This window comes from Oncorhynchus clarkii, chromosome 7, assembly GCF_045791955.1.
Source record: "Oncorhynchus clarkii lewisi isolate Uvic-CL-2024 chromosome 7, UVic_Ocla_1.0, whole genome shotgun sequence".
Classification (NCBI taxonomy): Eukaryota; Metazoa; Chordata; class Actinopteri; order Salmoniformes; family Salmonidae; genus Oncorhynchus; species Oncorhynchus clarkii.
Genome location: NC_092153.1, coordinates 12,052,322 through 12,076,461, shown reverse-complemented (window position 1 = coordinate 12,076,461; position 24,140 = coordinate 12,052,322). Strand labels below are relative to the sequence as shown.

The following is a 24,140-nucleotide window of genomic DNA, read 5'->3' as shown; positions in this document are numbered from 1 at the left end:
CTTGGCCCCTTACTTAGGGACTTTCCAAATCAAATCAAAGTTTAATCGTCACGTACACAGTTAACTTTTTGGGGATTTACCCATGTAGATCCGAAAGGGCTAGAACGGCAGTAAGGTGAAAACTCCAGCTATACTGTGCAACATTTCCTAATGTAGCTGCTAGAGACTAACAAACGTACAACAGGCTACAAGCATTATGGCAACCGTTGCTCACCTACCATGTACCTTTCCCCCTGTTTCGGTTTTCTCCACAGCTGCCAGACACAGCCCTCCCATCTGTCCAGTGGGGGTGGAGATGGATGTGGACAGGCCCAACAGCGTGCTCCTCTCCTGGGAGCCGGCCCCCACCAGCCAAACCACCACGCGCTCCGTCTATGTCCTGGAGAGACAGGGAGTGGGATCACAGGAGTGGCTGAGGTGTGCGACCTCCGACACGGCGACCTCCGCAGAGGTCATGGGCGACAGCGTGCCGTGCGAGGGCGATTACCGCTTCCGTGTCTGCTGCATCAATAAGTATGGCCGTAGTGGACACGTGGAGTTCCCTAAAGTCGTCCATCTTGGTGAGTGCTGAATTGTAGAGAAACCATGTTGATGTGATCAGGGATGAAAGGCTGTCATGCACTATGGTATTTGTGTACCCTGCAGCTATGGAAATGTATTTGATGTCACTAGTTTTGAACTCTCACCTCTCAGTCCCAGGTCCCAAGATCAGGACCCCTCTCCAGGGCTGTGAGGTGACGGAGGGGGAGGACGCCCTGTTCTCCATCGATCTGTCAGTGATGGTGACGGGCACCTGGTTCCTGAACAGCACCCAGCTACAGGATAGCCAACACTACTCTATCCAACAGGCCAAGACACAGCACTCCCTGGTAATCCACAGCACCAAGGTGGAAGACCACGAGGCAGAGGTCACCTTCATCGCCAACGGAGTCAGAGACTCAGCGGTTCTCAAGGTTCAAGGTAGGTGTTGGAGAACGGTGGAGTGTAAAGAGAAATAACATGATAATGGTGTCAAGCTAGACAATCTGTATTGAGGAGGCCTTATAACAAGGACTGTTTTAACATTTACATTAGGCTTGTTTGTACTGTAATGATATGCAATTGCATGATATTAGAATACTGAATACTGCTTGTACATATTTTTTGGTAATGATTCCATTCCAGCTGCGGTGGTGAAGTTCAGCCCAATGTCAGAGTCAGACAGTAACAAGAGGGTGGAGACTGGTGACCCTGTGGTCCTGTACTGTGAGGTGTCCCACCCCTCAGCCAGCGTGGGCTGGTTCAAGGATGGGGTGGAGCTACAGGTGACAGATGGCCTCAACATCCAATCAGAAGGCAACATGAGGAGGATCGTTATCCAATCGGCTGAGTTCACCGACTCTGGCGTATACACATGCAAGACGATCGGTGATGTCATCAAATTCAACGTGGAGGTTGAAGGTGAGTTGCTGTATGTCACGTTTGGTCGTCATGGAGATCATTAACATGCACTCTCAACCAGAAATTTTCAATTTTCCATATAAACATCAACTTTCTATACTGGAGGTTTTTCAGAAGTTTGACCATCTCTTTGAATTCACAATTTCACATGAATTTCTTCAACCATCAGCCATGATGTCATACTGATTCACGCTGACGATCACCCAAGCTAACTGAGAATCCCATATCTGCCACCTTAACCAATCACCCATAACACCCCTAGCTGTGGGAGCCATGTTCTCCCACCTCCCTGAAGAGGAGAGGACCAAGGCCGCTGAGGCTGGCGAGCCCATCGTTCTCCACTGTGACCTATCAGACCTATATACCCAGGTCTACTGGTACAAAGATGGCGAGCAGATCTTCAACCTGCCTGGTGTAGACTTTCAGAAGGATGGGCATACAAGGACGCTGATTATCCAATCGCCTGACTTCTCCCACTCGGGCGTTTACACGTGTCGGACAGCTGATGATGTCAGTGTGTTTCAGGTGGAGGTCAAAGGTGAACAACGGAGATCGTTGTTCTGTGTTTTCTCTGAGGGAATCCTAATACTGTGTTGTACTTCCTCTGTGCCGGCAAGTCATCTTCTGTTGTTGTTGTTGTTGTTGTTATTGACAGGATTCTCTTGGTCCTGTAACCCAGTGTGGTGGCTTCTGTTCTGAAAGTCTTCTCTAACCTGTTTTTCACCCCCATTTCTTTCCTCTCACTCACTGTCCTGATCTTTCTGATATGTATCTGAACAAACCTCTGGAAGAGCATGCTTAGTTTGATCACACTGTAACAAAACACTCCACTGCTCACTCCAACCCCTCCAACCCAGCAAGCCTCCTCCTCCAAACCACAACCAAACGCTAACTCTAACCATGATCATCCAACCTCCCGCTCCCCCTCTCTCCCTCCCCCACCAGGTCCCCCTGTGCAGTTCAGTGAGGTCCCTGAGGAGGAGCTCCAGAAGTCTGCCATGGAGCTGGATCCTGTGGTGCTCACCTGTGAGGTTTCCAGAGAGGACGCCAACGCTACCTGGTACACAGCTAACATACCGCTAGGAAACACAAACTGGATGTCATTATCCTTTATGATTTGGAGTCATTTCTGCTTAGAATATCGTTCATTTAGTGGGATCTGATCATGTTCCGACTGTAAAAAAATATAAGTAGGCTTATTATGAAGTTTCACCAATTGCGAGAGCCGTGTTGGCCAGTTGGGTTCAGGCTTTTGTTCCAGCCAAGCACCATCACACCTGATTCAACTAATCAACAATACTGAAGGTTCATTGTCCTGTCCGTCATGACCTTCCTCCAGGTATAAGGATGGGGTTGAGGTCCAGGCCAGTGATAACATCACTATACAAACAGAGGGCACCATGAGGAGACTGATCATCCGTTGTGCTGAGACCTCAGACGCAGGAACCTACAGCTGTCAGTCAGGAGACAACAGCCTCTCATTCACTGTCAACATCAAAGGTATGTACTGTACACTAGCCCTACATGTTTTCATGTCATGTAACAGGTGAAGTTGACTCCATTGTGTTGAGCAAAGATGAGACTTTGATGATGATGCAAACATCAATTCTCCTATCCTGGTGGTAGAATATGCTCATTCATATTCTCCTTTTCCCTTGTTGAAACTAAGAGCCTCCAGTGATGATCGTGGAGCCCAAGGAGGACGTGATTATGGAGGGTCATATCTCTGAGCAGATGGTCCTGCAGTGTGAGCTGTCCCGCTCCAGCGGTGAGGTCCACTGGTTTAAGGACGGCCTTCAGGTCCTGGAGACGGAGAACATCCACCTGACGTCCGAGGGACCGTACAGGAGGCTGACCGTCCTCTGCGGCTCGGCAGAAGATTCCGGAGAGTACGTCTGCGACACGGATGGAGACTCTGTGTTCTTCCAGGTCACCATCACAGGTAAGATACTCCAAGGTTCCATACCTGGTTCATTTGTTGTGAGTGGTAGTGTAATCGTTTTAAATGTTTTGGGGTCTCCTACCAAACCAATCCCCCTTATCAGAAGACAACTAATTAATTTACCTTTTTTACACTATTACACAATTTAATCTTATGTCAGACTATTTCATATCCAAACTTCTATTTAAATATATATATTTTTTTTAATCGCTTCCTTTTAAATGCAAGTTGTTCTCCCTTTCTCAGAGCTTCCGGTGCGAATCGTCTCCCCCACTGAGTCTGAGCTGGAGCTGACCAGCCTGACCTCTGAGAGGCTGGAGCTCAGCTGCGAGATCTCCCAGCCTGATGCCCAGGTACGCTGGTACCGAGATGGGCTGGAGGTGGAGGAGAGTGCCTCTCTCATCCTGGAGGTCCAGGGAGCCCACAGGACACTGGTCATCCCCACGACCACTGTGGAGGACACAGGAGAGTATGTGTGTGACACAGAGGATGACTCGGTCACATGGCTGGTCACTATTACAGGTCAGTGAGCTAACTCTGTTCAGCGTAAGAGGTTTAGTTATGTCAGGGTTAAGTATTTCAATCTTTGATTTTGTATTTTTCAACTATGTGATATGAATGGACATACATAATATAATTAATATAACTGTTCACTATGATTTCAAAAAAATAAGTTAGATTTTAGGTATCTTATTTATGTTGTTTTGATGTATTGCTTTCTGCTGTCTGCTAATTTCTCATATTGCAATATTCTGTTCAAAGAATAGAAATTAACCATATAAATCCCCTCTTCTCAGAGCCTCCTGTGAAGCTGGCCCGCTCTGAAACCATGTCTGACGTAATGGACTGTTTCTCTGGAGACCCCATCGTCCTGGAGATCGAGGTGTCGCGGTTCAACGCTGAGGTGATCTGGATGAAGGATGGAGGAGAGGTGGAGGAGAGCAGTGATGTCACCATCACTGAGGATGGACTCATCCGCCGCCTCACCATCCGCACGCCCGCCCTGGGGGACTCTGGGAAATACACCTGTCTTGCCTCAGATGACCTCATTGACTTCCAGGTCAAGGTGTCAGGTAAGAGATGGTTGGAGTTGAATGGTACTTTGTTTTCACACAATTCCATTTGAATTCAATCAGGAGATTATAAAAATACTAATGCAAAAACTGAAAAATATATTAAGTGAGGATTTCATGTCCTAAATTGACTGAATTCAAATGGAATTGACTCTCCAAATGTGAACATTCTCCCTCCAGAGCCCCCCGTGAAGATTGTGAATAGGTCAGAAGTCAAGACAGAGGTCAAGTCCCTGCCCTCTGATGACATCGAGTTGGAGTGTGAACTCTCCAGGGCCAATGCCGTCGCTAAGTGGTACAAAGATGGCCGCCGGTTAAACGAAGACGAGAGGTTCTATGAGGAGGAAGAAGGGGCGTTCCGCTCCCTGGTGATCCTTAACGCTGAGCTGGAAGATTGCGGAGACTACTTCCTTGATGCCGGAGATGACAACATCACCTTCCATGTCACTGTGCAAGGTAAAGAATCACCTAATCACAAATCAAGTCCTATCTGCTATCCACTAAACCTTAGCCCCTACCACCTACCCCATACCTCTACCCCTCATCCCCTACCCCTTACCCCTATGTACTTGTAGAGATCTTAGAGGATCGGATAGGTGTAAAACTAAGGACTATGGTGAAAATAATTCCTCCTAGCCTTTCAGAGTGCAAGGTGGAGCTGTTAACATATTGATAATACCTATGAAAACTGTATCTGATTTAAATCAACAAAAAAACGTAAGTCTCTTCCTCCTTCTCCAGAGCCTCCAGTGACCATCCTGGGGAACTCTGAGGACGCAGACTACCAGGAGATGGTTGCCGGGGACGACCTGATCCTGGCCTGTGAGGTGTCCCGGGCCAATGCCCCTGTCCAGTGGTACTGTAACGACAGACAGCTGACTAGCGATGACCGGACCTACATCGAGAGCTACGGCACGCTGAGGAAACTCATCCTCTCTGACATCCTGCCCTCCGACTCTGGGAAGTACATGTGTGATGCTATCGATGACAAGATGGTCACCATGGTGAAGATCCAAGGTAATTAGCTGGGCTATATGGACAAAAGGGTGTTTACAGTCTTACAGATGTAGGAACTTAATTTGAGCCAGTTCGCTACAGCAGGAAAATAATCCTGTAGAAACAGGAAATGTGAATTATGTGGATTATAATTAATATATATTTTTTTGTAGAAGTTGATACATTTTTCGTTCGTGTAAATTAAGTCTGACATTTTAAAGTGGAAATTACACACTTTAGAAAACCTTTTGTGCAGGAAAATTCTCAATCAACAAAAGAGTGATCAAATTAAGTCGAAACGAGACCGTCTACAGTGGAATGAACTTTAACTTTAAAATGTATACTATATACTATAGGGTGTGAGCCTTTCCTTTTACACCTCATTCTTTATTCTCTCTTACTCTCTCTCCCAGACTCCCCTGTCACCTTCGTAGACAAACAGGCAGTGAACATCATCACAGGTTATGAGGCAGAGAGCGTGAAGCTGATGGGGGTCGTGTCTAAGGAGAACGCTCCCGTTCGCTGGCTCAAGGACTGGACGCCCGTCATAGGGGACCGCTTCCACACGGGGGTCGAAGGAGCCACCCGGTTCCTTACCATTGACCCGCTGAGACGGTCGGACAGCGGAGAGTACACAGTAGACGCCAACACAGACGAGATGCATTTCAGTCTGCTAGTCAAAGGTTTTTAACTTTCATGTTCCCATTCTGTCTTTATCTAATTATATAGTAGCTGTAGATCAGGGGGGAGCACTGTGTTTCTTTAACCAACCGAGGTTAATATGATGCTATAATCCCAATAAGAAAAGGTGACAGAAAAATGCTGTTGTGAATGACTATGAATGGGGTTTCAGAGGGCGATAGAAGGTATCACCAATCTTAACAGCTCTCTCTCACTTGTGGTCTCAGAGATGAGGGTGAAGTTTGCCAAGCCGCTCCACGACATCGTGGCCCATGCGGACGGCATGGTGACCATACGCTGTGAGGTGTGTAAGCCCAAGGCGGACGTCCAGTGGCTGAAGGACGGCGTGGAGATCGTCCCCAGCCGGAGGTTCACCATCCGGGCCGACGGCGTGGAACGCAGCCTGACCATCCACAGGCTGACCAGGGAGGACACGGGGGAGTACGCCTGCGAGTCCAAGGACGACCGCACCGCCGCCAGGCTCAGAGTCGAGAGTAAGTAGTACAGCCCTCAAAATGGGTGCAGGATTTGGTTCCAGCCCAGCATTAATACCCCTAATTAAATTAATCAACAAACCTTCGAGCCATTCGTTAGTTTTTCTTTCCTTCTCTCCCTTTCCCCTCGTCCCCCCCAGTGCCCCGCGTGGTAGAGTTCTTGACAGAGCTCCACAACACCATGGTGTTAGAGGGAGAGGACGCCACCTTCAAGTGCGTGGTGTCGCCAGAGGACGTGCAGCTGGTGTGGGGGATGGACGGCGAGCTCGTCGTCATGGGTGACCGTTTCCAGGCAACGCAGAACGGCCTGTGTCACACCCTGGTGATCAAGAGCTGTCAGATCCTGGACTCCTCTAAGATCACAGTGGAGGCTGAGGGGAACGTGTCTAAGGCCACCCTCAAAGTACAGGGTGAGACCACAGCTGACCTGGGTCAAATTTATATGGCAAATACTTTCAAATGGAGATGCACTTGTTTAGCTTGACCTGAGTGTCAGATGGGAGCAGACCGACTCTCACAAGGTTGTTGCTGTAAATGAGAAAGTGTTCTCAGTCAACATACCTACATAAATAATAAATAACTCAAACAAAGCCTGAGGAAGTGGATTATCATACAAATGTGTATTCTTAGTGAACCATCCCTTTAACAGTCATGTTTTGTCCTTCCGGCATTATCCAGAAGCTCAGGTGACCTTCACTAAGAAGATGGAGGCGGTGATGGCTGAGGAGTACGGAGACGCTACCATGGAAACAGAGGTCAGTCTGGACACGGGTGAGGTCCAGTGGATGAGGCAGGGTGTGGTCATTCAGCCAGGACCCCGACACACCCTGGGCCAGAGCGGACGCAAACGCAGCCTGACCATCTGCAACCTCAACCTCTCTGACCGCGGAACCTACCGCTGTGAAACCCTGCACGACCGCACGCAGGTCAAACTCAACGTGGAGCGTAAGACAATGTCCAGACCCCATGTCATACTGATTGATAAGGATATGATTTCATCAGATACAGCCCTTAGCTGTGGTATATTGGTCATTTATATTGACCAAAGTCTTCAATAATATTGGTCATTTACCACAAGCCCCTGAGGTGCCTTATTGCTATTATTAACTGGTTACCAACGTAACTGAGCAATACAAATATTTTTTTTGTCATACCCATGGTATATGGTTTGATATACCATGGCTGTCAGCCAATTAGCATTCAGGACTCGAAACCACCCAGTTTATTATTATTGATATGAATAGGATTTCATCAGTTAGAGTAATGAACCAAAGTCTTCAACACTATGGCAGTGTCCTGTTATGCTTTGCTAATAAAACAACAGTTTGAGTCCTGGATTCTATTTGCAACTACATTTACTGTGCCTTTATATATACAGTGCCTTGCGAAAGTATTCGGCCCCCTTGAACTTTGCGACCTTTTGCCACATTTCAGGCTTCAAACATAAAGATATAAAACTGTATTTTTTTGTGAAGAATCAACAACAAGTGGGACACAATCATGAAGTGGAACGACATTTATTGGATATTTCAAACTTTTTTAACAAATCAAAAACTGAAAAATTGGGCGTGCAAAATTATTCAGCCCCTTTACTTTCAGTGCAGCAAACTCTCTCCAGAAGTTCAGTGAGGATCTCTGAATGATCCAATGTTGACCTAAATGACTAATGATGATAAATACAATCCACCTGTGTGTAATCAAGTCTCCGTATAAATGCACCTGCACTGTGATAGTCTCAGAGGTCCGTTAAAAGCGCAGAGAGCATCATGAAGAACAAGGAACACACCAGGCAGGTCCGAGATACTGTTGTGAAGAAGTTTAAAGCCGGATTTGGATACAAAAAGATTTCCCAAGCTTTAAACATCCCAAGGAGCACTGTGCAAGCGATAATATTGAAATGGAAGGAGTATCAGACCACTGCAAATCTACCAAGACCTGGCCGTCCCTCTAAACTTTCAGCTCATACAAGGAGAAGACTGATCAGAGATGCAGCCAAGAGGCCCATGATCACTCTGGATGAACTGCAGAGATCTACAGCTGAGGTGGGAGACTCCGTCCATAGGACAACAATCAGTCGTATATTGCACAAATCTGGCCTTTATGGAAGAGTGGCAAGAAGAAAGCCATTTCTTAAAGATATCCATAAAAAGTGTTGTTTAAAGTTTGCCACAAGCCACCTGGGAGACACACCAAACATGTGGAAGAAGGTGCTCTGGTCAGATGAAACCAAAATTGAACTTTTTGGCAACAATGCAAAACGTTATGTTTGGCGTAAAAGCAACACAGCTCATCACCCTGAACACACCATCCCCACTGTCAAACATGGTGGTGGCAGCATCATGGTTTGGGCCTGCTTTTCTTCAGCAGGGACAGGGAAGATGGTTAAAATTGATGGGAAGATGGATGGAGCCAAATACAGGACCATTCTGGAAGAAAACCTGATGGAGTCTGCAAAAGACCTGAGACTGGGACGAAGATTTGTCTTCCAACAAGACAATGATCCAAAACATAAAGCAAAATCTACAATGGAATGGTTCAAAAATAAACATATCCAGGTGTTAGAATGGCCATGTCAAAGTCCAGACCTGAATCCAATCGAGAATCTGTGGAAAGAACTGAAAACTGCTGTTCACAAATGCTCTCCATCCAACCTCACTGAGCTCGAGCTGTTTTGCAAGGAGGAATGGGAAAAAATGTCAGTCTCTCGATGTGCAAAACTGATAGAGACATACCCCAAGCGACTTACAGCTGTAATCGCAACAAAAGGTGGCGCTACAAAGTATTAACTTAAGGGGGCTGAATAATTTTGCACGCCCAATTTTCCAGTTTTTGATTTGTTAAAAAAGTTTGAAATATCCAATAAATGTCGTTCCACTTCATGATTGTGTCCCACTTGTTGTTGATTCTTCACAAAAAAAATACAGTTTTATATCTTTGTTTGAAGCCTGAAATGTGGCAAAAGGTCGCAAAGTTCAAGGGGGCCGAATACTTTCGCAAGGCACTGTAGTAGCTGTCAACAACAGCTACAATGAATGTTGGCCTTCTCTATCATGTATGGTGCCGCCAGCCGTCAGGCACTAAAATAACAATGGGTAATGCCCTGTGGGTGAGAGATGTATGATGAAATGTTGGTATGTCATCTTACAATAATAGCATATAGACTATTATTATAGGCAAAAATGTCTCCTGGCTTTAGGTATGTTATATTTTAACCATCTGTCAATATCGCTACCTCTACAGCCCGTAAGATCGCCATCCGTAAGGGTCTGGTGGAGACGGACACGTTTGAGCGGGAGACGGCCTCCTTCGAGGTGGAGCTGTCTCACACTGGCGTGGAGGGCTTCTGGCAGAAGGACGGCATCCGGGTCAAACCCAGCAACCACTGGCGTGTGAGCTGCAACGGGCTGGTCCACGGCCTCACCCTGTCCAACCTTAACCTGGAGGACACGGGCACCATCGTCTTCTCTGCGGAGGGAGTCCGGACCTCTGCCAGGCTCACTGTCAAGGGTGAGGTATCATCATCATCATCAATAATCAATCAAAAATATTTATAAAGGCCTTTTTACACAAAGTGCTGTACAGAAACCGACCCTAAAACCCCAAACAGCAAGCAATGCAGATATAGAAGCACGGTGACTAAGAAAAACTCCCTGGAAAGGTAGGAACCTAGGAAGAAACCTAGAGAGGAACCAGGCTCTGAGGGGTGGCCAGTCCTCTTCTGGCTGTGCCGGGTGGAGACCATAACTGTACATGGCCATTAAGGCCAGATCGTTCTTCATGTTCAAACGTTCATAGATGACCAGCAGGGTCAAATAATAATCACAGTGGTTGTAATGTAGAGGGTGCAACAGGTCAGCACCTCAGGAGTAAATGTCAGTTGGCTTTTCATAGCCGATCATTCAGAGGCCGAGACAGTGTTTGTGGTACAGAGATAGAGAGGGAGGGAGAGGGTTGAGGGTCAAGAACATCATCATGAATATCCAGTTATCTAATACAGGGTCTTTAACCCTGGAGAGCTGTGTCTGGATTGGATGCTATTGTAAAGAACATTTCTTAACATTTCTTCCATGTTGTTGTTCTTTCCCAGAGACTCCAGTGACTATCATGAAGAAGCTGGTAGACATGAGACTGGAGCAGGGCTCTCCTGCCACATTGGAGTGTGAGCTGTCCAGGCAGAACGTGGAGGTCAGGTGGCTGAAGGTAATAGATGTACAACCAATAGGCCTGCTGCATTTGTGTCAGTAGTGTATTATGTTATGTTATGTTATGTACAAAAGGCACAGACAGGAAGAAAACCGTTTGATCTCATTAAATGTTGTCTATCCCTGAGAATACGGTAATAATGTTGGTCCCCTGTCTTTCTTCTTGATTGTAGAATGGGACAGAGCTAAAGCCAGGGAAGACCCAGTACCGTATTTACTCCATGGGGAGGAAGAGGTTCTGTCAGCTGCTGCAGTGTAGCCTCTCTGATGCAGGCACCTACACCTGTGACGTAGGAGATCTCAATACATCCTGTAACCTGGAGGTCTATGGTAATATACTGTACACTCTCCTTATCAAGTCACTGCAGAACGGTCTTCATTTCAAGTGCATGTAAAACATCTCAGTACTCTCACCAACGGTACTATTCGTTGACCTCTACTGTTCAGTTATAGGGACAGGAAGGCTGAAACAGGCCAACACAGCCAACCTTGTACTGCGTGCTACTGCCACCTAGAGGTCATGGCTGCGTGACTAATGCTCTTCCATTGTTGGCACGGTTACGTTTGTACACTGTTACTACGTTCCAATGTTCCAATATGTTGAACCAATCTTCCAATCTCCCTCCACAGAGCCTGAAGTGGAGGTGCTACACGGGCTGGAGGACCTGTATGTCCAGGAGGACCAGAATGCTGTGTTCATGTGTGAGGTGTCCATGGAGGACGTGACAGGGGAGTGGTACAAGGATGGACACAAGATACGACCCACTAGCACCATCAAGATACGCACAGAGGGTTAGTGATACATCAGTCAATCAATCAGTTAATCCATAACTGTTAAACTTCATGATTGCGGTGAATAATTTGGTCTTAATTGACATAGCTGGTAAAGGTCAAATAAATAATAGAATAAACATTGAAATTCCATGTCTGTGTTTATTCCTTCAGGGACCAAACACTTCCTTCTCATGTGCAACGTTAAAGCTGAGGATTCTGGGGAGGTCCGCTTTGTGACCAAACAGACAGAATCAACAGCCTACCTAGAGGTGGAAGGTAGGGCTTTACCTACCGGGCTGCAGTTCTACCTCACCTATCTCTGTGTGATACTCCAGCTGATCTGACATCAGTTCTTATAAGCAGACAGAAACCCAAACCTCTGTTGTGGGTGACAGAACTCCCTATGTCCATGATCTGACCTCAAATCAGTTCTCTTCACTGAAATATCTGCACTTCTCGTATATTTTTTCACAGAGGCCCCCGTGTCTATCGTGAAGCCTCTGAGAGACCGCACAGCTCTGGAGAAGCACCGCGTGATTCTGGACTGCACCATGTCCACGCCGCGCTGTGAACTCACATGGTACAGAGGCAAGGCAGAGCTGGTGTCTTCTGATAGGCTAGAGATCCACAGTGACGGCTGCTACCATAAACTGACCATCCACGAGGCGACTGTAGAGGACGAGGGTACCTATAGTATAGAGGTTGGGGAGCACACGTCCACAGCCCAACTCCTGGTGGAAGGTGAGTGGATGGTGGTTTCTTGTAAAACAATATGTCCGAATTGACATATTGTTGCTGTTATTTGACATTTCCCTCTGTCACTTTATTCCCCTCAATCTCTCACCTTACCCTTTTCACATTTCTCTCTGTCACTTTATTCCCCTCAATCTCTCACCTTACCCTTTTCACATGTCCCTCTGTCACTTTATTCCCCTCAATCTCTCACCTTACCCTTTTCACATTTCTCTCTGTCACTTTATTCCCCTCAATCTCTCACCTTACCCTTTTCACATTTCTCTCTGTCACTTTATTCCCCTCAATCTCTCACCTTACCCTTTTCACATGTCCCTCTGTCACTTTATTCCCCTCAATCTCTCACCTTACCCTTTTCACATTTCTCTCTGTCACTTTATTCCCCTCAATCTCTCACCTTACCCTTTTCACATTTCTCTCTGTCACTTTATTCCCCTCAATCTCTCACCTTACCCTTTTCACATTTCTCTCTGTCACTTTATTCCCCTCAATCTCTCACCTTACCCTTTTCACATGTCCCTCTGTCACTTTATTCCCCTCAATCTCTCACCTTACCCTTTTCACATTTCTCTCTGTCACTTTATTCCCCTCAATCTCTCACCTTACCCTTTTCACATTTCTCTCTGTCACTTTATTCCCCTCAATCTCTCACCTTACCCTTTTCACATTTCTCTCTGTCACTTTATTCCCCTCAATCTCTCACCTTACCCTTTTCACATTTCTCTCTCTCCCTCACACACATAGAATGATGTTCCTGACCTTTTGTGGAAAAGGTGACCCATCTCTTTTAACCCTCCATCCCCTTGCCTCTCCAGCCCAGTCCCTGGTGATAGAGACAGAGCTGGAGGATGTGTCGGTGACGGCTCCTGACCAGGCCTGTTTCCAGTGTGAGGTGTCCGTGGCCATCAGCAGGCCCCCAGTCTGGACTCTGAACGGAGAGACCATCCAGTCCAGCCCTGATGTCCGCTTAGAGAACCACGGGACCGTCCACAAACTGAACCTGAAACAGACCAGACCAGACATGAGCGGGACGGTTACCTTCGCCATGGGAAAGGCCAAGAGCAGCGCCAAACTGAACGTGATGTGGAAGTAGAGGCAAGGGGGAGAGAATGGGAAATGTTGATTCTGTTATGATCAGGAATTGAATGTCTGAGACTGTTTTAGGGTTTGAAGGTACTATATAAGAATGCGGTCTATCTGATCTAGTAAAGCTGCATGTAATGAGCGAGACAGAAAAGTGGAATGTGATGATGAAATGTGGTACTTAAGCCCCAAACAACTGTTTCAGGATCAGTTTTGTTTTACTCAATGGTGGGGTTATGAGCAAAGCTGATCTTCAGTCAGTTGTAAAGGGCAGAAAGTAACCTTGGAGAGAAATGTTAAGAAGGATGGATTCCAGTCAGGTCTAAAGGTCAAATCGGTATGCAACACTTGTCTGAAGGTGTTAGAATGGTTTATAATGGTGGGTATGAATGCCTGTGTGTATGGATATAAATCAATTGTACACATCTGTTACACATATTTATTTTGAAAATATATTGATTGGAAATGAACATTTTAATTCTATAATTAAGTAAAAAATATTTTTTTCTAAATATGTTATATTTTCCCCACTGACATTAAATACTGACATCCATAGTTTGAATGAAGGTTTTTATCCAATAAAACCGTCAGACAATATCTTAGGATAGAGCTTACAAACATTGTTACTTTTGAATGTGCTTCGGTGTCAAATCGTGGCTTTTTGTGTTGCTGAGGATAGACTGCCTGAACACAAAAGCACCTGCACTGGTTATTTAATTATGTTGTATTTATGGAAGATATCATTGAACAGTTCAATACAATTGGTATGATAAAGACTGTCCACAAACTACGTTACAGCTATTCAATCAGAAATCACATGAATAATCCATAATATATTCATTTCATTTTTTGTTTGCTTTATTACAGTGCAAAACAAAATATACATATGTGTATAATATATGCATATATTATTTAAAGTGTTTGAATACAGTTAGAAGAGGTACAGCAATAGGTCAAGGTCCTCATGGTGATAGAAAGCTCTCTTCCAAAGCACTGTGAATGACTAGGGAACAGCCCTGAAGCAGTTGAAAGGGACTGGATCTACAACAGTAAATATCCCTACTGAGTTATGACAGAAATTATGCCTTGAGATACTAAAAAAACACATTTATAATGTGTTTAAATCATATCTAGATGTCACATTATCTAAATGGCTGTGGGTGGCTTGAATTTCAAACCAGGGTTCACCCATTTCCTATTATGTGTGTGTGAATCCATTAATGCATTGTTAGAGCCCACAACATTCTCGATTTGTACTACAGTGATTTGTGTTCGTCCTTTGGATAATACTAACAAAGGGCCAACCAACTTGCCAAAAGAAAGATGAAAAAAAAAGTATTGTCTTTTGTATCTAACTTGATTGACACAGGCACTTGGTGAGTGTTAAGTTCAAATGTGAAATTTAGTAAAACATATTTTTTTTATTATTTCTTAATACTGATAGATTTATCATGGGTCTACTGGTTATTTAAACTCTGAATCATCTTATTTCACAAGGTATTTTAGTAGGCCTTTAGTCAACGCCAACACAGATGCTTTTCCCCATGCATTCATAAAACAGTATCAATCAATACAAATCACTCAATCCATTAAACTACTCTTCCTGTTCACTTCCTGATAGACCATCTTAGTTTTTACTTACAAATAACAATTTATTTTATTGTTCCAAACCCAGGTAACTACCAATTAATATAGTCCTACCTTGTGTCAGAAGCTTAAGAAGTTTAAAAACCAAACTACCCAAATCCTACAATCTGGTCTAAAGAAGCATAGTATTTGCAGTCCTTTAAAAAGAGGTCATGAAAAAGGGAAAGTATTCAAGTACTGTTTCCAGTAAGAGGAGGGAGAAGTGTGCTTGTCAAAACCAGATGACTAACACACAGTCTCAACACCTTTCCTCCATGGTAAGGCTGGGCGTTACAGACAAAATATATTTTTGGTCTAAATGTGTTTCATGATTAGTGCATGACCTAGAATGGCTACAAATAAATTCTTTATGATTTTAAAATGGGCTTTCTCCATTCTGATGGTTTTATACTCAACCAAACCAGGACAAAACTGACAGTGAACTAGTCCAATTTGTAAAACTTTTCATTTAATTTAGCACTGTATCAAAATTCTGTTATTGTAAAAATATATAGTGGTATGTGGATCCATACCGGTATTCACAATATAGTCGCCCAGCCCTCCTCCATGAATGTAGCGTTGATACTGCAGCAAAGGGACGACCAACAGTTTGCCTGGACAGAATCTAAATATGTTTTTCCAACACATATCCAGGTCCGTTTGCAGAATACCAAGGGTTTTCCAGGCCATTGACATGGTACTGTGTGTACATGGTACTGTGTCCATGTGTCTGAGCTGGAGCATTTAGTCTGTCTGGGTTGAGGTCCATAGTCCACAGACAATGTAATCCAAAAAAATCCTAAAAGATTATATTGTAATTTAAGGTGCATTTCAGTCATCTGACTACTGTATTTGTTATGAAAACATTTATACGGGGTAATGGACCGGTTATCTGGCACATTATCGCACATATTCCTATGGTTTTAATAAAAAAACTAAATGAAACAAATACGATTAAGGGACATGGAACGTTTTGATAGCTGCAGTAACTGATAAATGTCACTCTATGATTCCATCCCCCTTAACAAGTACTGATGCCCATTCTGCTAGTCATTATGATACTAGCTGAGCGATGAAAGAAGTAAAACCACTTGACTTACACAAAGCCAATACTTTTCTTGTTAAAAATGTTAAATTGTCTCTTGGGGAATAAGTGACTAAAAAAAATAAAAAACACATTAAAGTGTTAAAAGTAGTAAATATCCATTCATACAGTATCATTTGCTTTTCCATACAGAGTTCTAGAACGGTTTGGTCGTCCGGAAACTTATCGAACCGATTCTGATTGGATCCTGGGGGTTCTCTCCCATTACCTTGCTACTACATGTTTTTTCTTCATTGTGAAGAACGCTGTAGATTCCCTCTACTTGACTGTTCTGTATGCTCCAATGACATTTGATGAAAGGCACTGTATAAAAACCTAACTCATTATAACCCACAACATCCATCTACACAAGCCCATCTGTGGTTGAGGGATGGTAGATCGTGTTCTGGAGGATCAAGTCCTCTGTTTCCCCCAATAGAGGGCAGTACTAGCGTGGTTCTGACGGGTTGAAGAAGAGGGGTGGGCTTGGAGGTGAAAGTCTTGTGGTTGATCTGGTGGACGGTAGGCTGAGGGGTGTACGGTTGGTGCGAAGACGCTTTAAGGCTGCGGTTCTCGGTCTGTCCTGTAGATGGCGGTAGTAGAGGGGTAGGGTGACTGACAGCACTGCTAGCTGGAGTCCCTCTGTTGCCTGAGCACCGTGTAGACATCCTCCACTTTACTGAGCCCTTCGAAGAAGGGGATTAGATCCAGGAGCTCGGTGTCGGCCATGTCATCGAACCACGACGCCACAGGCACCTGCAGCCACACACAGACGGGACAGAGTCAGACATGCATGTAGTTACAATGAGATCATTACAATGGCGAGGCACCAGAGTCGGTCATACAGCTCGTCACAACGAGAGCCACGCTCTGGTTTCAATCAACTAGTGAGCTAGTTAGAATGCAGCTAGAGAGACAGCTGGTGGCACTTTCCTTCCAGTGGTACGACGTCCTGCTTCTAAATGGTCCTTCAGTCATAGAATGGTATAGTTTATAAATGATTCATAAAGGTTTATAAAGTGTTTATAGGTAACTACAGATTTAGAAACTATCTATACAATTTTAATTGCAAAACATTTTCACATAACTAAAAGTTTGATAAAGCCAGTCAGTCAGCCAACATCTGCCATCTTTGTTTTTAAAGTAATGGATGCTGAAACGGAAGGAGGAACAGAAAGAGGGGCCAAGGAGGAGGAGAGTGGTTCTTACAGCGTTGTCTGGGTGGAAGACGTAGGAGGCTGGGGAGTTGTCTATGATGATGACCTTGTTCAGGTCCCTGCCCAGACGACTCAGGTCCTTCACGTAGTTCCCCCGGTGGAACACACACGACTCACGGAACAGACGGCCGCGGAACGCGCCCCACTTATCCAGCAGGTCTGACACTGGGTCAGCATACTGGAGAAACACACATAGGGGTCTCCGTATCAGGTGAGGAAAACAAGTGACATGTGATTTCCTGTCTCTTGCAGCTTTTGACCAGCCTTAAAAAAGCCCCAATGTAGCTGTTTATCTCAACATCAAATCATTTCTGGGTAACAATTAAAGTACCTTACTTGTTTTCAATTAAAATGGTCGAAAAGAAACAAATAGCTTCTTAGAAAAGAGCAATTTCTCTAGCAAAAACTTTGCTAGGAATGTTTGGGAGTGGTCTGAGTGGGGAGGGGAAACTGAAAGCTCTCTGTTATTGGCAGTGAAGTTTGGAACTCTCTCTTATTTGTCTATTAACTAATTTGATGTCACCAGGCAGGCCAAAACTCCATCCCATCAAAACAAGCTGAAATTTAAGGCGGTCTTTTCAAAACAGCTCTTACACCAAAAGGGCATTATCATTTTCACACCACTATTCCAACCACAGAGTGAAATATGAAACATCACGTTTTTGACAGCAATGGGCCTTTTTAAACAAACTTGTTTTGATTGCATTGAGTCATTTGCTGGTTTAACATGGCGTTGTCCTCACCTTAGCCAGGCTAGCTGTGAACAGAATACATTCAAACAGCTCTCCCATCCTCTTAAGGAACTCATCCACGTGAGGTCGCTTCAACACATATACCTGGATGGATACATTGTAAGTTAAGTTTAAACCAATAATCAAATACATCATCTTTCCACCTCTCGTCTTAAACAAAATGAAAAACATCCCCCCCACTCAGATGCATTGAGCCGTCTTTCACTTCTTCTTTCTGTAGTGGTCTGCTGCCGAGGGTCATAGTCCTGAACCAAGTCATGCAGAATAGGTTTCTGAACAAACCTATCCTGGATTACTTGAATCAGGCCCAGGCCCAAGATACACTGTTGGCACCAACTCCAGAACCATGTAGGAGGTGACAGTCTCTCAGCATGACTCCAATGTTCCTTTTGTGGTAGAAAACCCAAGGCCTCAGATGCCATTCTAACCCAGTCCAGAACCAGACTGAGCAGTTGGTAACATACCATACAGTATTGTAGGGAGCCATAATATACCTTAATAATGCTAAAGGATTTAACATGGAAAGGTAGAGGCCGATGGCATTGGTCTGTGACAGTTGGGCTCGTCACCATGCATAGTGATAGGCTCACCTGATGAACAGTTCCATCGATCTCTACAGGAATGATAAAATCAGCATTGTTCACCGGCTGTGGGAACAATAAAGATACATTATTTTGAACAAAACCACTTGAAAGACATCCTAAACACCAGAAACGCAGTATACATGAGAGTAACCATGTGTATTTAGAATTTAAAAAACAGCTAGTCTGGATGTGTGAAAGTGGCAACAATGACAGAGATGTCATTGTGACTGCCAACAATAATACTGTGGAGAAACCAATCTCTTTCCTCGCTCTCAGAGTGTTTCTCATTACTATTGGACATTACTGCCTGGTGATGTCATGCTTTCACAAGAGGGGAAAAATCTCTCTCCATAAAGAGAAAACAAGATGCAAAAAGGCACACAAAAACATTTGTGTCCATAGCATTTGCGAGGATAGGACATTTTTTAAAGAAAAGCTAAACCCCAAATTAAACGGTACAGCAATTGCATCAAAGTTCACCAATAGCTTTAGAGCTCATGGAGGTGACTATATAATATTGTGACTCTGTGACTATATAATATTGTGACTCTGTGACTATATAATATTGTGACTCTGTGACTATATAATATTACTAGTGTAAATGGTGAAGCAGTATGTTCCTGGTCTTACCTTGAATGAGCTGTGGACCAGTGTTTCATCCAGGTCTATGACAACACAGATCTTCCCTGCGTCTTTTGACTTGGCCTGAGGAAGCAGCGGTCTGACCTGGACCTGAACCAAACACCCAGTTAACGTACACAAACCACAAACTAACATTTGTCATGATACATGTGAAATACAAACTACACTGTGACATAGACCTAAAAAACCACCATCAAGTCATGTCCTAGTTTGTAACATTTACTATGACATCATAAACACACAGACAGCATTTACCTGGACTTACGCAAACACTGCATATACAAACTAGACCACAGCATTTACCTTGACCTACACAAACAAGGCATTTCTAAACTTGACCAGAGCATTTACCTGGACCGACACAAACACTGCATATACAAACTAGACCACAGCATTTACCTTGACCTACACAAACAAGGCATTTCTAAACTTGACCAGAGCATTTACCTGGACCGACACAAACACTGCATATACAAACTAGACCACAGCATTTACCTTGACCTACACAAACAAGGCATTTCTAAACTTGACCAGAGCATTTACCTGGACCTACACAAACACTGCATATACAAACTAGACCACAGCATTTACCTGGACCTACACAAACAAGGCATTTCTAAACTTGACCAGAGCATTTACCTGGACCTACACAAACACTGCATATACAAACTAGACCACAGCATTTACCTGGACCGACACAAACACTGCATATACAAAATAGACCAGAGCATTTACCTGGACCGACACAAACACTGCATATACAAAATAGACCAGAGCATGTACCTTGACCTACACAAACACTGCATATACAAAATAGACCAGAGCATTTACCTGGATCTACGCAAACCATATACATAGATTCTAAAACATCCCTGAACCATTAAAGAGAGCAGTGGTACCTTGGAGACAGTCCCGTTCTCCTCAACCAGTAGCGGGGCGTTGTTGTTGACCGGCAGGGGCTCAGCCTGGTCATGACATAGGCAGCAGAAGAGGCTGTGGAACAGGCCTCGACTCCTGGGCTTTTTAGACGACGAGGGTGGGGGACCTGGAAGAAAATAATGAGTCCATCCGTCAGTCACACAGTCTTCCTGTATCCATTTACTCTCACTGCTCCCTGATGTGGTTTATTCACAGACTCTTAACTTGAGACGTGGACATGTTGTAGTTTGAACTCTTGCGTAACTTGTGGGGGGGGGGGGGGGGGTGTCGATTGAACGTATGCATGGAAATTCCTGTAGCCCGAGTTGGGATTTGTCCCGATGCGAACAACATATTTCTGCAGATGTACTGTATGCTCAAAGGATAAACATGTGATATAATGGTTGTTTTTCAAGTTCATTCCAGCAGAATTTATGTCATGTATAGCATCTTTAGTCTTTGACCTCATTGCGGCCATTTCGCTTCAACCTGATGCCCTTTTCCCAATGGTTTGAATGAAAAACAATTAACAGATAAAACAGACTTTACTTGGTTATTAGTTATAAGAGGAATGTCCTTGAGGTGAGAGACATGATTGTGCAGCTTTAACATTTCCATGAGGAATATGTAAACTTAGCTAAGAAAGTCATGAGAGGGGCATGTCACTTCAAATCAGTGACAGTTTGAGTAGCCACTTAAATCATTACATCTAACTCAATTTATTATAATGTCGAATCTCTATTTCTAAGCGTTGCCTGACGATGACTGCCAGTCTTGGAATAAAACATTTTCTTAAGACTAAACTGACTTCACTTTTATGTAGAGTTTTTGTTTACTATAATAAAGCTCTAGAGTTCCACTACTCGCCCTCTGCAAACTTCTGCCCAATCAGAAAAGGGACAAATGCTTTCCTTAAACTCTCCCCCCTTTCATTCTCTTTATTCCCCGTCTTTCTCTCACTCGCAATGTGACCGTGTTACAAACTCTTTCACTGTCCCTCCTCTCTCTCTCTCTGGCCCGTTCCAGACCTGTAACCCCCTTTCTCTCTCTCCCTCTCTTTCTCTGGCCCGTTCCAGACCTGTGACCCCCTTTCTCTCTCTCCCTCTCTGGCCCGTTCCAGACCTGTGACCCCCTTTCTCTCTCTCCCTCTCTGGCCCGTTCCAGACCTGTGACCCCCTTTCTCTCTCTCCCTCTCTGGCCCGTTCCAGACCTGTGACCCCCTTTCTCTCTCTCCCTCTCTGGCCCGTTCCAGACCTGTGACCCCCTTTCTTTCTCTCCCTCTCTGGCCCGTTCCAGACCTGTGACCCCCTTTCTTTCTCTCCCTCTCTGGCCCGTTCCAGACCTGTGACCCCCTTTCTTTCTCTCCCTCTCTGGCCCGTTCCAGACCTGTGACCCCCTTTCTTTCTCTCCCTCTCTGGCCCGTTCCAGACCTGTGACCCCCTTTCTTTCTCTCCCTCTCTGGCCCGTTCCAGACCTGTGACCCCCTTTCTTTCTCTCCCTCTCTGGCCCGTTCCAGATCTGTGACCCCCTTTCTTTCTCTCCCTCTCTGGCCCGTTCCAGATCTGTGACCCCCTTTCTCTCCCTCTCTGGCCCGTTTCAGACCTGTGACCCCCTTTCTCTCCCTCTCTGGCCCGTTCCAGACCTGTGACCCTCCTCTGCCCACTGCCACATCCAGGTCAAACCAAAACAGGACAGGAAGGGGAAATGCAGGGGCAGATCAGAGGGGGAAACAGATCGTGTCAGCCCACCACCACTGACGCAGCAGGATCAGATGTCACACAACAAGGCAGGTTACAGAGAGCAGACAGCAGCCTGGGAATAGGGCCTCAGCAGGGATACGTCTAATCCATTACCTCTCCTTTAAAGCTACAATATCTAACTTTTTGGGCAACCTGAACAAATTCACATATAAATGTCAGCTGAAAATACAATGTTTTTGGTAATGGAGAAATATATTTCACAGCGGTTTAGACAGTACAATGATTCACTACACTATACATGCTTGTTTTGTCACAAACTGAAATTAGACAAACTATTAGAATTATGGCAACCAGGAAATAATCAAGCGATTTCTGCAGTGTATCTTTAAGAGAGGGGCCTAATTCCAAACCTAGCCCTCCCTAGGCCCTAGATCCTGGTTGAGTCCCCTGCCTAACAGATATGAAAGGATTGAAAGATCAACCAGAGGGCTTTCATGAGCTCTTATTGTATCACAGATACTGTAGATACTGCCTACCTATCAAATCCTTTCACATATGATAAACAAGAGGAGTCTCTGGGTTGGTTTGTGACCAGTAACGCAGGTTGCCCATTGGCCCAGGTCAGCTAGAGACAGGAAGTTACAGCGTTAAACAGGATGTCCGTCAAAGTCATGGGCTCTCACTCCATTTGTCTCTCCTGGGCATGGCTTTCACACAGTGCTTCCCTTAGGATTTATTTCAGCCATGGTGGCAAGGTATGGGGTACATTGCTACTGGCGTTAGTGCAATGACATGCTAGCTGTTCCCATAGACTTCCAGTCATTGAGCCAATGACTATCCATTTTTTTTTTTTAAGTGTCTATGAATATAGGAAAACACTGCAACATAAACCACTCTCTGAGAATAACTGTATGTGTTATCAAAACAAAGAGCTACTCATACCAGGAAGTAAAACTACAGTCTACCTGGTACGATTACATCACACACACTAAATACAATCCCTACTTGGTGCCACCTCACACCTTGCTTGACACATTATCTCCAGACTTCTCTGAGGTCGATCACTGTGACACAGCTACCACTCCGACAAGGTTGTTACCAAGTTGTGGACAACAAACCAAGATGGCATTTCTCATATAGCCTATGGCAGTAGCTTAACTGTGCCATCCATCGAGTTTTATGTTGCTAATGGGGAAGTACAAGGTGCGTGGGCAGGCCTTAATCTCTGTTTTGAATGGGTCATTATAATGTAGATACTAGGGCTGGCTATTGAAGCTGTACAGTCCTCTTGTGGTAACTGCTGATTGCATAACAGCGGGAAAAGCTTTCCAAGAACGCACCACCCATAAAACACGTTAACCAGTCTCCTAGAAAAATTGTTGATGTAAAGAAGTCACACGTTTATAAATGCATCCGTCTGTAGCCTAGTACACAGCTGCTTTTTAAATTATCAAACTCTCAACAAGTAATTTCAGAAGTGTTCGCTTTTTTAGGAGGTCTATGACAGACACCAACTGCAGCCTCGTCAATTAATTGTAGCTAGATTACGCGATTTGATTGAGTGGGCTCGTCCGTCCTCACTGCAGTGACCTTGCCTGTCAAAAAGTTGCGTCGCGTATCACAACAATGTTGCCATTTGAAGCTTAGTTGTTGCCATGCATTGTGGTCACAATGTAGACGATGGCAGATTTGATAGTTTCGTTTCGTAAACACTGTCCTCGTCTTTGAAAACACCCAATGGACGACGAACTAGGCTAGCTAACTGTGAAAAGTTTTGAGTGTGGTACAAAACAACTGACGTGCATCTTGAGAACTTTCTCCAAAACTTACCCTTCTCTCTATTCGCCTCTTCATCTCGACTAACTTGCGTGATTATTGAGGACTGGTGGTCCATTGCACCAGACTTTATCCACAATTGAAACTAAAAACTTTGTTCCGTTTTAGATTGTTCGCTGACTAGGAACATTCAATTATAAATGTGCACAAAGTTACATAACCGCAAACAGTATTTAAATACATTACGCATCCAAACGATTACATTTCTCGGCTATTCAATGACGTACCAGAGCGGTATAAAATCTACAAATAAAAGTTATTAACATTTAAAAGGGAGTTGGTAACTTTGTTTCAACATGGAGTTCAACTCCGCTCTCAATTTGAAGATACAAACATGGAACTC

General features: G+C 44.6%; 2 protein-coding genes across 3 annotated transcripts in view; one reads left to right on the top strand and one right to left on the bottom strand.

The window, feature by feature from the left end:
- LOC139412877 (obscurin-like protein 1) overlaps nt 1–14,267 on the top strand; it is a 27,253-nt gene extending 12,986 nt beyond the window's left edge. The window contains exons 5-25 of the mRNA XM_071159674.1: nt 255–560; nt 694–960; nt 1,165–1,440; nt 2,386–2,500; nt 2,780–2,940; nt 3,110–3,382; nt 3,629–3,904; nt 4,180–4,455; nt 4,636–4,911; nt 5,197–5,472; nt 5,865–6,134; nt 6,360–6,626; nt 6,767–7,036; nt 7,305–7,571; nt 9,867–10,133; nt 10,714–10,826; nt 11,002–11,158; nt 11,459–11,620; nt 11,774–11,878; nt 12,077–12,343; nt 13,171–14,267. Coding sequence (XP_071015775.1) covers nt 255–560; nt 694–960; nt 1,165–1,440; nt 2,386–2,500; nt 2,780–2,940; nt 3,110–3,382; nt 3,629–3,904; nt 4,180–4,455; nt 4,636–4,911; nt 5,197–5,472; nt 5,865–6,134; nt 6,360–6,626; nt 6,767–7,036; nt 7,305–7,571; nt 9,867–10,133; nt 10,714–10,826; nt 11,002–11,158; nt 11,459–11,620; nt 11,774–11,878; nt 12,077–12,343; nt 13,171–13,448 — 4,925 coding nt within the window. The 3' untranslated portion in view covers nt 13,449–14,267. The remainder of the gene's footprint in view (nt 1–254; nt 561–693; nt 961–1,164; nt 1,441–2,385; nt 2,501–2,779; nt 2,941–3,109; nt 3,383–3,628; nt 3,905–4,179; nt 4,456–4,635; nt 4,912–5,196; nt 5,473–5,864; nt 6,135–6,359; nt 6,627–6,766; nt 7,037–7,304; nt 7,572–9,866; nt 10,134–10,713; nt 10,827–11,001; nt 11,159–11,458; nt 11,621–11,773; nt 11,879–12,076; nt 12,344–13,170) is intronic.
- LOC139412878 (carboxy-terminal domain RNA polymerase II polypeptide A small phosphatase 1-like) lies at nt 13,864–24,140 on the bottom strand. Of its 2 annotated transcripts, XR_011634740.1 has the most exons (8): nt 23,792–24,140; nt 20,243–20,388; nt 19,332–19,433; nt 18,708–18,764; nt 18,109–18,201; nt 17,358–17,543; nt 14,109–16,904; nt 13,864–14,036 (listed from the first exon to the last, which is right to left on the bottom strand). XR_011634740.1 is itself a non-coding variant. In XM_071159675.1 (7 exons), the coding sequence occupies exons 1-7, from the start codon at nt 23,853–23,855 to the stop codon at nt 16,776–16,778; spliced, it is 777 nt and encodes a 258-aa protein (XP_071015776.1). In that variant the 5' UTR covers nt 23,856–24,140; the 3' UTR covers nt 13,864–16,775. The 2 variants fall into 2 exon arrangements, 1 of the variants encoding a protein (XP_071015776.1); XM_071159675.1 differs by having other exon boundaries at nt 13,864–16,904.